The sequence below is a fragment of the Sebastes fasciatus genome, chromosome 18, assembly GCF_043250625.1.
Source record: "Sebastes fasciatus isolate fSebFas1 chromosome 18, fSebFas1.pri, whole genome shotgun sequence".
Taxonomy (NCBI): Eukaryota; Metazoa; Chordata; class Actinopteri; order Perciformes; family Sebastidae; genus Sebastes; species Sebastes fasciatus.
Window position 1 is genome coordinate 24,794,049 of NC_133812.1, and position 15,792 is coordinate 24,809,840.

A 15,792-nucleotide genomic window follows, 5' to 3' on the forward strand; every position below is an offset into this window, starting at 1 on the left:
CAGCAATTCACTTGGTGAGTACAATCTTATATATCTGATAAGAATCATGGCCAAAACTATGAACTGATATGATCCAGAATAACCAGAATTCAGGAATTATCAGGAATTAATGCTCTAAATCGTAATCTTTTTTATTATGTTGTGATGTCACTTTCAATTTTTTACTTAACAGTAATGGCAGCCAATGTACTAATGAATAAATAAAGTAAAATAAAATATAGATGAGGTATAACATATACAACACGCCATATAAACAACTTCCCAAAGCCATGAAAAATTCAACAGTAGGAAATCCCCTGCAAATAGAATCAAAGCTTCTCTGTCAAAGTAACTTCATATTTTTGTGTTTCATATGTCAGTCATTAGGCGTCATGGTGCAGAGTTACTGTAAGACAGGAGCTGGACTGAAAACAGACAACCAGAATGAACTGGATGTGTCCGGAGAGATATGCTTCAGAAATACTTAATACTCCAGCAGCAAGAACGATCAATATCTCTCTACAATAGATATTCCAAGAGAAGAGACTGGCAGTTTGTACAGATACTGTAAGCCCCCCACACGGATCCCGATGCTGCCACACCAGTTAAACGATCGCTTGTTTGATGAGCTTGAAGCAACAATATGGTGGGCGTGAGGAATGAAAGCACCACTTCATTGTGCATACTTAGTTGTAACTTCGTAAACAAGGAGTTATTCTCTCTGTGTATTTTGCATATTTTGCAAAAAAACTTCCTAGTTTGTGAGCAAGCAGATATACTGTAACTTGGGTCTTGTAGCAATTTGCCAACCAAGCACAATTTTACCTGAATATAGCTAAATATATAATTAAGCTGTTGCAATAGCTGTCTTTGCTTTGCAGAGGATATTTGGCAGGAGACTGAGCAAACCTAATTACGTCATTCCTCTGTAATGTAGTTTTACCCCTGCAAAACGAGGAGACGAGAGAGATTAATAATAGCTTACCTTTGTAAATTATAATAACTTTTGTTCTAGTTTTTGCAGTCCAGTCGTTCTGGTTTAGCTCCAGTGGTTCAAATAAACAGCTTAGAACTATTTTGAGAGCCTTGAATGAAATCAGAATAATCTTTTTTATAAATGTCCTACATTATGCTTAAAAAGGGAAAAAAAACCCTTACTCATCCAGTCTCTTTGTCGCTGTGCAGGGGACCGTTATCGCTAATGGAGTGTGTCTCTGTGAGCTGAGTTAACCTTAGTTAACCTGACGACAATTAAGAGACTGTTCTCATGTGGCTGACCTCTCCATCTCCCTCCACAAACACTTAGTCAGTTACGGTCAGTTAATAAAATCCTCTATGGAGATATGGAGGCAATTCACCAGCTGTAAAAGTTCTATTTGATAACTGATAACGGGTCGGTGCAGAGAAGATTCGTGTTAACGGAACAAAAAAAGCAAATGAAAAGGTGATAAAGAGAACTGTGAGGAAACAATTTGAGAAAAGTTTTCATACATTTTTATCACATTTCAAAGATAAATTCAGTGCTTCTTTCCCCAAACGTGGTAGCCTGAGGAGGAGAATATTAATGCCAAGAGGAGGCTGCTCAGCCTAAATATTTATGTGCCAAGTGTGGCTTTTCCTGTTATGTAGCTGCTCCTTTCAAGTACAACAAGAGCACCAAATACGCTTTAAAGGTGCTAAATTCGAAACTCAAAGCATATTTAGTGCCTCCACACCAGTGTTGGGCAGTAACTCAGTAATATTACTGTAATTTTATTACCCTCCCCAGTAACGAGTACTGTAAGGGATTACAATTTCCAAAACAGTAATTATATTACAGTTATTCCAAGTAATGCTGCGTTACTTTGTTACCCGAACACAATCTGTTTTTTTGTGCTAGGTAGGACTTGAACATGTGGCAGATCAATGTGAATCTTCACATCGCGTTGTGTTTTTTAGACCAATATCGCCTCGGGCGCATATGTGACTGTGTCCTGAGGAAGAGAAAGTGACAGTTCCGGTTCTACGAGGGTGCACAAGCATGTATTGCACCCTCAGTTTAATATTCAGTTGAAATTTTAATAATAAATGCAAAGCGCAAGGTGGTAGGTTTTGTAGGCTTACATGTGTGGGCGTCTCCATGCACACCTTCTAATTTGGTTCATATCTGCAGCAGCGCAATGTGCAAAACGGCTGGGTGAATATAGATCAGCAGGTGTGGTGATCATTACTCTCAGCCAGTCACATCACTGGTTTCATAGTGGCTTCATTCTCTGCTCAGGTAGACATTACTCCTCCATATCTTTACATTGCAAATATTTGTTTGATGATTTATTGATGCTCTGCATATCGTAATGTGAACCTTTAATTTAGCTAAAGCTAATATATATTTAATCATAATGATCTATTTGGAAAAATAAACCATGCTCTCATTGTTATTCTTTTATTCATACTTTTATTAAAACATCATTGGCCTCCAACAAGTAAAGAATATACATAATAATAATAATAATAATAATCATAATAATAATAATAATAAACTGAAGAACATCAGAAAAAAAGTATTTTCTGTTTGTATGTTTTAGTATTTATGCTTTATCTTTTGTCAATTCTTCAGTGAGGCGCTCTCTGGACTCTGTGTTCTGTGACTTCAAGGCTTCAGCTAGTTTTCGAGGAATGTACAGTACAGGAAACAAAAAGCATCTTACCCCCATCGTATTAGTTTTTTTTTTTTCTGACATCACTACATATTTTGTCTCATTTGCAATTCATCACACACATCAACCACTCACATCTGTTCCAAAACAATTTGAAGTAACCCAAACCTCCTGTGGTGATCACGTATACGCTTGCAGGCACACATACTCTACAGACTAGTGTGCGTGCACATAGACACACGCACACACACACAGTAAAACACACGCTTGGATGCCTGCAGTGGATGGTATAGTGCTGAGCTCCGGTGCTTTAATCAGACCTTTGGTCGTAAAGCGTCACACTGACCGAGGCAGCAGCTTCCACAGAGCTCATTTCTCAGCAGAACCAAACAGAAGGAAAAGCATTCGTCTGCCACCAACCTTGCTCTAGCACAGCACAGATAGCCCCCCATGACTGACCCTTGTCGCTCTCCGCTCCTCCTCTCCTCCTCTCCTGTCAGTGCTTCACGCTGAGTGGTACGTCCTTTGGTGCTGGATTTCACAGGAAATGCCACAAATGCACTGTTGAAAAAGTGACCTTTAAAAAACACAAGATACTCACCGAGCGGGGACCAACTGTCCATTTTACACAACATAATGTCACTGGGCTGCGCGTTGTGGAGATTGTCTCTAATAAAAGTTTGAACTTTTAAAACATTTGAAACAATTAAAAACACAATAGCACGATAAAAACCTTTGATTTCAAAGTCTGCACGCTGCACTCAGAGTCAAGTGTAGGTTTACAATATGTTCTGACAGGCAGGTGATGCTGAAAATCTCTTTTATGGTTTCACAGCAGTTCGTGTGGGCTTGACAAGAGCAGAATATTATCCTGTCATGCAGCTGATTTCTCTATCTACCTCCACTCCCGGAGCTTTCATAAAAAGCAGTCAGTTTCTAATGGTGCTCAGTCCGTCGCTGGCGGTCATGTGTCGATGACGTCCTGCGCCGGCGAAGGTTCATGTGGCAAACTGGTGGCGTTGGGCAGCGGCTGCGTGTGGCTGTTCTGCTGCAGCTCCAGTGCCATGGCGTTCTGCGGGTGGGGGAACTCCTTCACCTGTCTGCGGTACTCCAGGAAAGTGGACGCCTTCGTGGCGATGGCCACCACGTTCTTTCCGACAAAGATGGTGGAAACGCGGCTGTCCTGAAACAGAACCATGTTCACGCCTCGTATGAGGATGGTGACCACGTTTATGGTGACCAGGCTCAGAACCGGGTACAGCATCATCTTCTGGGGCGACATGTGCTCGCCCTGCATGCTGATTTCGCTGAGCGACACGCAGGGCAGGATGAGCAGCAGGATGTAGCAGTAGAAGAACATCAGGCCCTCGGCCCAGATGGGCAGGCCTGTCCGCTGGGGCTCCCACAGGTTGGCTTGGATATCCAGCAGGTCCAGCAGGTCCAGAGCCACCCAGAATAGACGACTCCTCATGTCCTCCTTCTTCCGGAAAGTTCTCACATATTCCATACTATCCAGAGCCACTAGAACCAAGTACAAACCCGGCACACAGACGGATAATAATAACGTCAAAGCCTTCCGGGCCACCGTCTCCAAACTCTTTTTGTCTGCCTTGCAATTCTGGAAGACAAAGTAGAGTTTTATCTCCAGGACAAAGATGTACAGAAACCAGAGGATCATGGCGTATCCTCGCCGGGCGGTGCGCACCTCGGCACCGACCCACACCGCCACGTATCGCAGCACTATGAGGAAGCAAACGTCCCCCACCAGCACTATAATACACACCCCAATCTTCCTGGGACCCTGGTTCTGCTCCACCAGGTAGGCGTCCATGAAGGCCATGCTGGTCATGATGACGATGGTGGTCAGGCACACGTGACGTTTGTCTGGGGGCGGCAACACCATGGCGAGGGCACCTGCAGGCTCTCACTCTCAGTCCCCAGCTTTCAGAAGCAAAAAATAGTCCAGAAGGTAAACACGGCACTGTGTCCACTCCAAACCTTTACGGTCGGAGAGAGAAAAATAGTATTTAAGGTGCTCTGACAGCTGTGGCGTGCACAGGAGCAAATGTCCAGCTAGTGTGTCTAATATTAGAATAATACTATAAGTCACTGCATTAATAGTCCGTAGAGGAGGACGGTTATTGCAATGTAGAAGCAGAGCAGTGCGTGGAGGCTGCTGATTGCTCTCAGACCATGTGAAAACAGGAACATCACCTCGTTACTCAACGCACTTCCATTGATCCGCCTCTGCCCCTGAGCAGCAGCTACAACCAACGGCTTTACAGCTGACACACCATGACTGATAGTAATCCACACACAGTCAAACGGAGGATACTGTGAGAGCAGGCTCCGTCTATTGAACATGTGATGGGATTGCGGGACACGGTGCTGCAGTGAACCAATGTTTATGGAGGTGTTTATTTTTGTATGATGCCGTGTAGGAAGCAGGAGTTGTATGCGTGCCCGTGCCGCAGCTCAGCATGCGCGAGGAATTCCTCTTTGGATACTCCTGCAGACGGTGGTGCAGTGTGTGTGGCTCCTTGCAATCCTGCAGTGTGTGTGAAGGGAAACGGAGGAGAGAGAGGAGAGGAGTCTGCAGTGGCCAGAGGCCCCCAGCCGCCATAAATCACAGAGACAGCAGGTCAACGGCCCATGAGGCCTTGCGTCCGACGCCGGCTTCCCTGGGGGGAGGCTCTTACACCGGGCTGAAGATCCATCCTTCCCCCCCGCCTCTTGCCACGTGCCAGCCTCTCCACAGCCTGGAAGAGAGAAGAGGGGGAGGGCAGAAGAGAAGGAGAAAGAAACCTGTCAGCACTACTGGGCCATATAACACAGTTTTCATTGCCAACGGCTCTCCACATATGAGGAGCCAAGCAATGTGTCAGCTTGTCAAATAAGGCCTGTTTTACTATTGATAGCGTAGATCATTTTGCACATGTTACAGTGAGATCGCTTCAGGATGTCATTACCTCTCTATTGTCTGTGATGTGTCACAAGACATCTGGATGCATAGCTTAATATGCTTCGATGGTAATGTTATTATAGTCAGCATATTTGGGGGCATAATACCCGGTAGTTTAATTTTGGGAGTTGATTTAATAGAGGATTTATTACCAGAATTTCTAGAAACCAATTTGAAAGTCTCATATAGTAGCTTTCTTTTTTCTCCATTAGTAGGCACTACATTTTCTTCTTAGGAGGAGGTAAATGGGAAAAACAATGGCAAAGAGTTCATTTCCTGCACGTTTTGAGTCAGTCTGGTGTACCGTAGTTTAGGGATGTAAGAAAATATCAAAAGATGAGTATTGCAATATTATCTTTTGCGATACTGTGTCTCCAAAAAACTGCATTGATATGTAATTAACCTCTTAAAAACGGCGACGGACATGGCCGCTATTCTGTCTTTTGGAGGTTGTAGCGGGCTCACTTTTAAAGCTAGAGTGAAGGTACTGGCATCAAATGAAACTAGATAACCTAAGGAAACCACGTGATACTTGCATGTCGCGAAGGATGCTAAACAACGCTCCAAATTTATGCTATATTATTTTGTTGAGGAAAAGCTGGCATGGCCATTTTCAAAAGGGTACCTTGACCTCTGACCTCAACATACGTGAATGACAATGGGTTCAATATGGGTAGTCACGAGTCTCCCCTTGGCAAAAACCATGCAGTTGTTTGCATGCAGTACAAAAGTGTTATTTTCACCTATTCTAAAATGGTGTATTTGAATATTTCTTCACACAGAGGTCCCTAAACAGATTTGGAATTGCATGAATTGGGTATGACTGGAAAGCTGAGACTCTTGTGGATCCAATGAGCCCAACTGTATTCATGTGTAATGATGTTAGTCCCCATAGTGGTCGTTTCAGATAGACTTTTTGTACCCAGATTTTATGCATGTAGTGGTGTGTCTTTATGCTATAAGATTGAAACAAATTGCAATATATCAGAATATATTGAATCATTACCCCTGTATAAATTATATGTATTGTATCGCCAATACACAGCCCTACTGTATTATCTAAACTGAATGACATTATGATTGCAGTATAATTTTTACTGGAGGATTAGTGTTTTTCATGGAGTGTCAGAATTCATCACACAGAAAACAAACCCCCATTTCAACTGTCTCCTTCGTGCGTGCTCAGTGTCTAAAACGTGTCAAACTGCATATTGATAATAACACTTCTCGCCTTTTTATTTTACCTTCAGTTCAAGTACCATTTACACTCTCCATTTACAGTCTATTTTTGTTGGATGGTGTTTCAAGGTGTTTCTTTTTTGACCTGCTTAATATTCCAGCTGATGTGTGTGTTGAAGCGTGTGACGGGTTGGGTCGGGGAGGGCCTCTCATCAACAGTCCAGTCGGACGTTTACAGCTCTTTCTAAAAAAGAAACTGTACAGATGCCGAGCGCTTAACTCGCCAGCAGGAGCCCACCTTGTGCACTGGCCTCGTCCATAAATAACACAGCGTGTCTGATATATTAGCATAGCGAGTGAACAAGGCTGAGTAAAAGAAAGTGAGATGTGTTAATTGAGCAGAAACGTCTCCCTCGGTTTGTGTTTGGTGAGCTTCAGGAGAAATTAGAATTTATCTGTTCGTCTGCTCCTCCTGTCACTGGATCGTTGAGGCAGAACACAAATAAATCACAGTAGTGTTTCTGTCAGCTCAGGTACCTTTCAAATCAAGATATGACTCTAATAACCAAACTTGTTTGGCAAAAGCAAGTGACCATGAAACTTCTGTCTCTTAGGGCTGTACCGTAATTTTTTTGACATTCAAAGTTTCTATTGAGGTTTTCAAGTGAAGCTTGATTATTACCCTAAATAAAATTGTTATTGTGGTTATATAAATGTAATTTATGGTGCTTTTAGATTGCTGCTACAAGTGCGTGCTTCCCTTTGTGTGCAGCAAGCGGGAAGGCAATTTTTTGACTCCAGTGAAAATGTTGTTTTTGAAAGGCTAAACGCCAACAAATATAGTTTGAGATTATTTTGTGAGATAAAAACATTTTTGGAAATGATAACATCTATCTTTTTTCAATAAGTTCTGTCTTTTGGACTTTACAACGCTCTGGAGTTATTGGAAGTGTTTTGATCACACGAGCCGGTAACAATCCTAGGCAGCCACCACTGAGATCTAATTCTACAAACAGTATGATACTAATAACATTAGTGTAGCCTGATCTTTATCTGCAGAAAATGCAGAAATACCAGGTTTAAACAGAATAATAGACATGCAGAAAAAAGGAGAAATGCTGTCCAGCATTTGAATGTTGATTTAGAATTTGAATATCAACATTATTAGGGCTGCAGGATATGAGGAAAGTATGAAATAACATTGTTGAATATTGTAAAAACGATATTACTTGTGATAGATAAACAGATATTAAAGTGTACTCAGTTCTGCCTTTCTGCTGCTTTCAGTATTCTGTTAAAATACAATAAATTGCTTGTTGAATTAAAAAAGTGAGAAGAAATTATTTCCAATATTCTTTTATTGAACAAACAAGTGCAATGTCATATCTTTCGCAAAAAAACCCAATATATTGTGCAGCCCTAAACGTGAATGAAGCTTCGAACTATTCGGTACAGCCCTCGTCTCTATAGTATGCGCCCAAAATATTCCACCATTCTCACAAAAAGTGCATTGAGGGTAGTTTTAGATGGCATACAGACCCAGATATTGATAATGTTTACTCTAACGCTCTGCAAAGCAAAGAACAGGTTAACCCTGACCTGTTGGTTTGCCACAGATTAGTTCAGTATTTCTCACCATATCTCAATGTGATAAAAAAACTGACAATTTCAAAAGCCTTCAGTGTGTATAAACATTAAATATTGATCTTAAAAGAGGTGCTCCAGCATTGCTTTTCCATAAAGATAGGAGACAGACTTAAAGAAGGTCAAAGTCAAAGCAACAGGGAGCTCCCCAGCGCTATCAACTACAACATACCTGTTTTGATTCTGGCTCTGGTCAGTTGATTCATGTTATTTCTTATCTCTCTCCCTCTCCCTCGTCTCTTTTCTATCGCTATCTAATAAAGGTATAAGATAATGATTATCAGGGGGTATTTATCCTTTCTATTTGGTAATAAGGCAGTTCTAAATGTTAATAATCCATTGATGCTCATCGGTTTCACTCTAATAAGCCATCAAGCAGTTGTAAATGTCAATGTGGTATCGACCTGTCAATCACAAGGTAGCCACGCCCTAAAGCATCCCCTGCTTTATGGTCTATTTGACTCTAAATGGGACCATAATTCACTAAATGAACATCATGCTGTATTGAAGAAGACTTGAAACTAGTGATTGAGACCATAAACTCATGTTTACAATGTTTACTGAGTTAACAAATCAAGTGAGAAGTAGGCTCATTCTCTCATAGACTTCTATACAATCAGACTTCTTTTTGCAACCAGAGGAGTCGCCCCCTGCTGGCTATTAGAAAGAATGCAAGATTAATGCACTTCAGCATTGGCTGGAAACAAGGGGAAAACATCTAGCCTGGCTCTGTCCAAAGATATATGGAAATATGGCATATTTCCCAAAATGTTAAACTATTCCTTCAAAATCAATAAAATACGAAATGCTACGACCTTAATTAAATGTGTCGTCAACAGTATTTCTAACAGAAGCTGAAGGCCAAAGCTTAAACTTGCGCTCTTGCCATTTACAGATCAGCTTAGAAAAACAATTGCTAACCTTTTAGTGATATTGATCGGATTCATTTTCAAAAGCCAATTCAGAAATGCATTACAAATTGTTCCACCACTGTGTTTACTTTTCTAAATCAAAGGCTTCTATTTCACTCCCCCTTTTTTTGACTAACTGAGCTCTCGATATGAGAGATTTAAGTATGCGATAAATAAACATGAGTTGGTTTTCAGCTGTGCTGTCTGTGGGAAATCACCAAAGCAAACTGGGCGTTTGAGGTTTTTCAATGAGACCCAGAGATTGTGGAGAGGTTATTTCTCATCATAAAATACCCCCCTTGAAGAACGTGAACTCTATGCACACCCATAAAGGATATACAGGAAAAACAACCATAGAGCTTTAATAGATCCTTGTCGAAATTTCAATTGATGCATTGTGCTGTGTCACTGCGACATAACCTTGTGTGCTGAAGAAGAAAAATGACACGATACATCTAATAACATCTAAAATCAAAGTCTGTCAGGCCCAGCTTAAGAAGAGCATGACACCAGAACGAGCCTCATTTGTAATCCGAGCATGAATTTGAATGTTTAAAACCCATTATGTAGAACATTGCCTAAGTAAGAGATTAAATTCATAGGATGGTGATTAATTGACTGATTAGCAGAATGCTGTGGATCATTAACATGCTATAAGGAAGGCTGCTCCCACATATACGGAACATCACATCATCATTTAAATGCCATTAATTATCAAAAAATTACTTTAAGATTGTTTCCCTAATGAACGGATTACAGCCGGCGCGATAATATGAGAGTGCTAAATTGGATGGTTTGAACCTCCCAGGAGTTATGACTCCAGCTGCGAAACATGGCTCCCGAGATGTCACCGGCGTGATTCGGCGCTACATGCGCGCCCTACGAAACAGGAAGCTGATGAACTTTGGCAGTAATAGATGATTATTAATCCTCTTCTGTCATATACTGTAGAAGAGCGCCTTTGTCTTTTGTGAGATGATGACAGAAAAAGAGCTCTGCTGTGTTTAGCATATTCTGTCCAGCATTTATAATGCAAAACTTGTGTCGGAAGATTAGAATAGAATAAAGACGGAAATAATGTGCGTTGATATGTGATTTGACAGCTGTGACGACTATCATTTCACATCTTTGCTTGATTTTTTTCCCCCAGTGAGAGCAAGAGGTCTCTGTGTATCGCCCGCTGTACATTTCAGCTTTGCTTATATGCTTCAATTACAGCGTATTAATTATGGTGTACTATAAAAAGGCAACATGGAGGGCTGTGAACTGGCAGCGCAACATTTCTTCGCAGAGGGAAGGCTATTACTGTGTCCGTGGTCAAGGCCATTATCTCTCTAAACAGCCCGAGTTTCCTTGTCAGGCAGTTATATTAACAGTTAGCCTCCCTGACTGGCCGCAGGCTTCCACACGGATCACAACAAGAACAAAGGTTGGGGCAGCAAGTGGCATTGCTGCTACTTTTTTTTGGGTTTCTTTTCCGGTTGTTATAAAAAACATGGAGGAGGTCTGTTTGGGTCAAAGAACAAGACAGTCAGTAGAGCTGGAAGAACAGTATTTTGGCACAGGATATATCCACTCTACCATGTGGAAAAGAAATCAAATCAGAAGCGGTATAGGTTGTTTAAACGGCGCCGTTTCCAGGTGCTGCTTTTGAATATGCTCGAAAACAGTTTCCTTTCAAGCTCTGACTTATCTTAATTACCTGTGTTCTCGCTATTGATGTTTGTCTTTTCTGACACGGGCTCGGAGCCTAAGGATAGTAAAGTCTTCCAAGCTTCAAGAAGCTTTTCTTCCAGCGCTGACACTTCATACACCTTGTGAGGGCTGTGAGCTTGTTTACAGCAGCAAAATCATTTCATCCTGCAACTGCGGATGGTATGCTGTGTTACCTGTGAGCTTCAAAGAAGACGGAGATGTTTATGCTTTTGGGAAAGCCGCATTGTTATGCATTAAATGTATCGTATTACATCCCCCCCAACTCTGCTTTCACTCCGCGCTTCCCGCTCTCCTTTCTAATACCTCGACACCCCACGGATGATCAAATGTTTGAGTCAATGTCAGCAACACTGTGGTGGGACAGCTCAGGTCTCAAGAGCGGTCCGTTTTGTTCGATATTTATGTCAGGTTGTCTTCATTAGGGCCGAAATGAGACCCATATGTCGTCTTGGCTGCCAGCCATCTACATCATCTCAGCAGGTGTTCCGCGCCGTCCTTTGTGTTACAGTCGGCGCTCGGCTAGTTTTGGGAGAGGTGGCAGATTGCTTTGAATTCGCCCAGTACACAGAGTACAGCTCAGCACAGCTCAGCTGAACAAACGCCTGTTTACACACAGAAACAGTATAGACACATGGACGCACATGTGCATGTCTGAAGGCTCGTACACACGCACACTTTCCCTGCCTGAAAGGTTGCTGACAGGATAACGTAAGGGCTGCACGATTATGGTCAAAATGACGATCACGATTATTTGGATCAATATCAAAGAACGTATATTGATAAGAGGTGAAAGACAATTGGTTGTACCATTGCAACATCAGCGCCAGCAGCAGTATGCTTCTGCCATTTTGGACTGAAAATGACTACCGCATGCCAGGAAAACCTCCGCCTACAAAGTGACGTACAAAAAAAACTTAAATTATTTTATTCTATTGTCATATATTTAATGTCTCTCTCAAATAGCCTACAACTACATTAAATTCTGTTTATGTCATGCTAGTAGTGCTACTAGCTACTGGCCGATAGCCGGTTGTTTGGGAACAGAGACGTTAATACATCCACCACGGTACAGGCTTACAGCATACAGCCCATGGATGTATTATAAGATAATAAAAGTGATGAATTACAGCCAATATATCCATTATTACAGCCACATACAGCTAGCAGGAAGCCGGCAGAACCGGCTATATCATATGAGCGTGCAGGGCGGTTCAGTCCCGTGGGTCTGATGTACGTAAATTATGCAGAGGAAAAGAACTCTGGACTTGGTTATTAGTTAATTTTAAAACTTTTAGGACATAATGATTTAAATGAGGGATCAAAAATCAATTAACAACACAAAATAATGACAAATATTGTCCAGAAACCCAAACAGGAACTGCATTTAGCATAAAAAATATGATCAAATCAAAACTGCAGACAAATGGGCAACAACAGCTGTCAGTGTGCCAGTTTGCTGACTTGACTATGACTTGCCCCAAACTGCATGTGATTATCATAAAGTGGGCATGTCTGTAAAGGGGAGACTCGTGGGTACCCATAGAACCCATTTACATTCACATATCTTGAGGTCAGAGGTCATGAAAATGACCATGCCAGCTTTTCCTCGCCAAAATTTTGCGTACTTTTGGAGCTTTATTTAGCCTCCTTTACAACAAGCTAGTATGACATAGTTAGTACCAATGGATTCCTCAGGTTTTTTAGTTTCATTGATACCAGTATCTACACTCTAGCTTTAAAACTGAGCCTGCTACTACCTAAAATTGCAAGTTGCTTTAATGCATTAAAGAAATCAGTGGCGTTAAAACAAATTATTTATTTTAATTATCACCTTAACTTTGACAGCCCTAATTTTAAATGTCAATATTGGAGTCAATCCAAGTTCATTTATTTATGGAAAGCCTTAATTGCGATTAATAAATTATTTGATTTATTGTGCAGCCTTAGGTCACGTCTTTATCCCATCTTTTACATCCTGACTCTGTAACCACACACTGATTGCTTACATCCCGTACTGGTATTATATCCCCAAATCCCTGAATACATGTTAAGACGTGTCTCCGATAACCGATGTCAGCCTGATTCCCCCAGTCGCACTGACGAATGTGTGTGACATCTCTCAGGCGCTCAGCACATTTCCTTAACGTAATAAAAGCACCAAACTCAGCTGCCCTTATAGGGCTTAGCCTCGTCTGTGATGCATTATTCACAGAGTGTATCTACTGCATCTAATGGATCAGTCTGCTGCTCTGTTGGAATTCTAAACACGCCTGTTTTGCATTTTGTTGTCAATATTTTTGGCAGTCCTTTCCACCTATTTTGTGCACACCTCACTTAATCAAAACACAATACACACGTTTTGTATGTTGCTTGCTGCTCTTAGATTCCCATTCTCTTGTTTTCTTGTTTTCCCTGCATAATATGCTTGTAATTGCTTATGAGGTTGCACTGGGTTAGAATACCGAGGAGGATCTGAAACGAAGAAGAGGGCCGTGTTTTGTAGCAGTGGCTAAGCTCACTTTATCACCCATTATGCTTGATTAAGGCTGATCCTCACTCTACTTTGCCATGTCACATTGTGTGTGTGTGATAAGCACTGAACGTTCATTTCAGCACATAACTGCAACTAACTCAATCTGTATTCGGGCTGTCGGTGCTTTTAAATAGCCGTGGGTGTTGATCAAACGCTGCCGAAATCAAACACGCTGCACATGACAAAGGATAGATAGCTGCTGTGCAGGGTAGGCTCCCATAATAGGCTTTGTATATAGGTTTAGACGTAAAAAAAGCAGCTCAAAAGTGCTTTCCTCCAACTTGGCCCAGAGCGGCGTAGACGGGGCTTTTCAACATGACAGACGTGTCTTTTTCTCCCCTGCCAACTCTCAAACGGTCATAATGTGCGCAGCGTCAATCAAAGTGTATTCTTTATTCACAAAGCTGCGGAGAGGATCAAAGGCACCGTGCCACAGTGAGTCACCATCAAAGTGAAGAGCAGCCCTCTGACATCCCACCCAGCAGTTAGTCACTGACACGAGGGGCAAAGATGACTAGTTGCTCCAACGTATACACGAGACAAGAGGCGCTCCAAAAAGGATGCTGCTTAAGTGGCTGCGGCTGTGAAATGTTTAACCTTTTTGTTTAAAGTTTCAATCTTGAAGATCTCCGTTTTGTTCTCTTTGGCGGCACCTATGGCGATAAGCGGTAATTGTAGTTTTTAGATCTCACTTCCCAGAGCAACGTATCCTCAAACAATGCTTTGTATGATAGTTTACGATAAGTTAGTCCTCATTTTCCTGTGTTTTCCTACGAATGTCCAGCAACACGTGTCATTTTCCGCTCGTTACATAACATACATAAACTTCCGTCTTCACAGGAAACAACTTGGTTAGGTTTAGGCAACAAAACTACTTAGTTAGGTTTAGGTAAAGATCGTGGTTTGGGTTAAAATAACTCCGGAAGAAGCATAACTTAAGTACGGTAGTTACGTGACAAATAAATCAACATTGACCTCTGGTTTCACTCGGGATACGAACACCGGTCTCCTGGGCCAAAGTCTGGTGTTTCTTGATCCACACTAGGCTCAATCACCATTGTGTTACCTCATTCAGAATCAGATTTATTTTCCAAGTACATGTGCACATACAAGGAATTTGACTCTGTTTTTAATGTACTTGCACACAAATAGAAATGACAGATATGTGATGATAGATAGTGACTCAACAGACATTTATTTAAATAAAAATCTTTGAGATTATAACTTTTAGAAGCAACAAGCAGTTTAAATTAAGAAATACATAAATAAATACATACAATTTATTAATGAATAAAAACATTTAGAAATATATTTAAAATGAATGCAAAAATAAATAAATAAAAAACTTAATGAAATAAATAAATGGGGAAATTAAATAGAAGAGTAGATAGGGGAATTAATACAAAGATAAATAAATGAAGTAAATTAAAACAGAAATATCAATTTTTGTCACATTTATCAATTAATTAATTAATGCCTACATTTATTTGAAATATTATGTATTTATATTTTATATATTTATTATGTAATATATATATATGTATTATTATTATAATAATAATATTATATATTTTAATATTATTTTATTTATAGTAATTTATTCATTGATTTTTCTCATTTTTGATTTTGGCACATTCCGTCCTCCATTATTTGGAATATCAAAAGTTTCAAGCTTATTTATTGCCTTACTGTATAGTACAGAAAGTCCTGATGCCACTGAAAGCCCCTTACAACTGTTCCAGCTTCTGTAACTTCTGTAAATGTAATCTCTCATTGAATCTTGGGGCTTACCACCCATGTTCTTCGATCAATGAGTGTGTTCTACAGCAGGGTTTATCAATCTGAGACTGTGGGCCTCCCCTCAGACAAAGCTTGGAAGAAGGCACCCCCTCACCCCCCTTTAGTTGACTTGCTCAGTTTCGCTCGATGCCCGGATGCCTATGGGATCATGATTATGTTATTTGAATCCATAGACACTCAACAACTGAGCCAAGCTTGCTTTATATCGCTGTTATATATGTTATATAACTTCAGACTACAGTAAATACATAAAGGGTCTGTCCTGAGGCATTTATTAGTTTCTGACTCTGGGAAAGTGGGACAGTAAAATCCCCCAAAACTACTGAACTCTTTAAATCACACACATTTAGGCTATTCTATGTGATCTCCTCTTGATATCTAATATAATGTAATAGCCTCCCCTGGAACTGTTGAAGCCCCCCTGGAGAGGCC

The 15,792-nt window shown here is 40.9% G+C and overlaps 1 protein-coding gene across 1 annotated transcript in view; it reads right to left on the reverse strand.

The window, feature by feature from the left end:
• Positions 1 to 1,904: 1,904 nt before the first annotated feature.
• The window catches only part of tmem121ab (transmembrane protein 121Ab), a 50,178-nt gene continuing 36,290 nt past the window's right edge, over positions 1,905 to 15,792 (reverse strand). Inside the window, exon 2 of the mRNA XM_074616047.1 lies at positions 1,905 to 5,374. Within this exon, the coding sequence (XP_074472148.1) occupies positions 3,580 to 4,518 (939 nt within the window). The 5' untranslated portion in view covers positions 4,519 to 5,374 and the 3' untranslated portion in view covers positions 1,905 to 3,579. The remainder of the gene's footprint in view (positions 5,375 to 15,792) is intronic.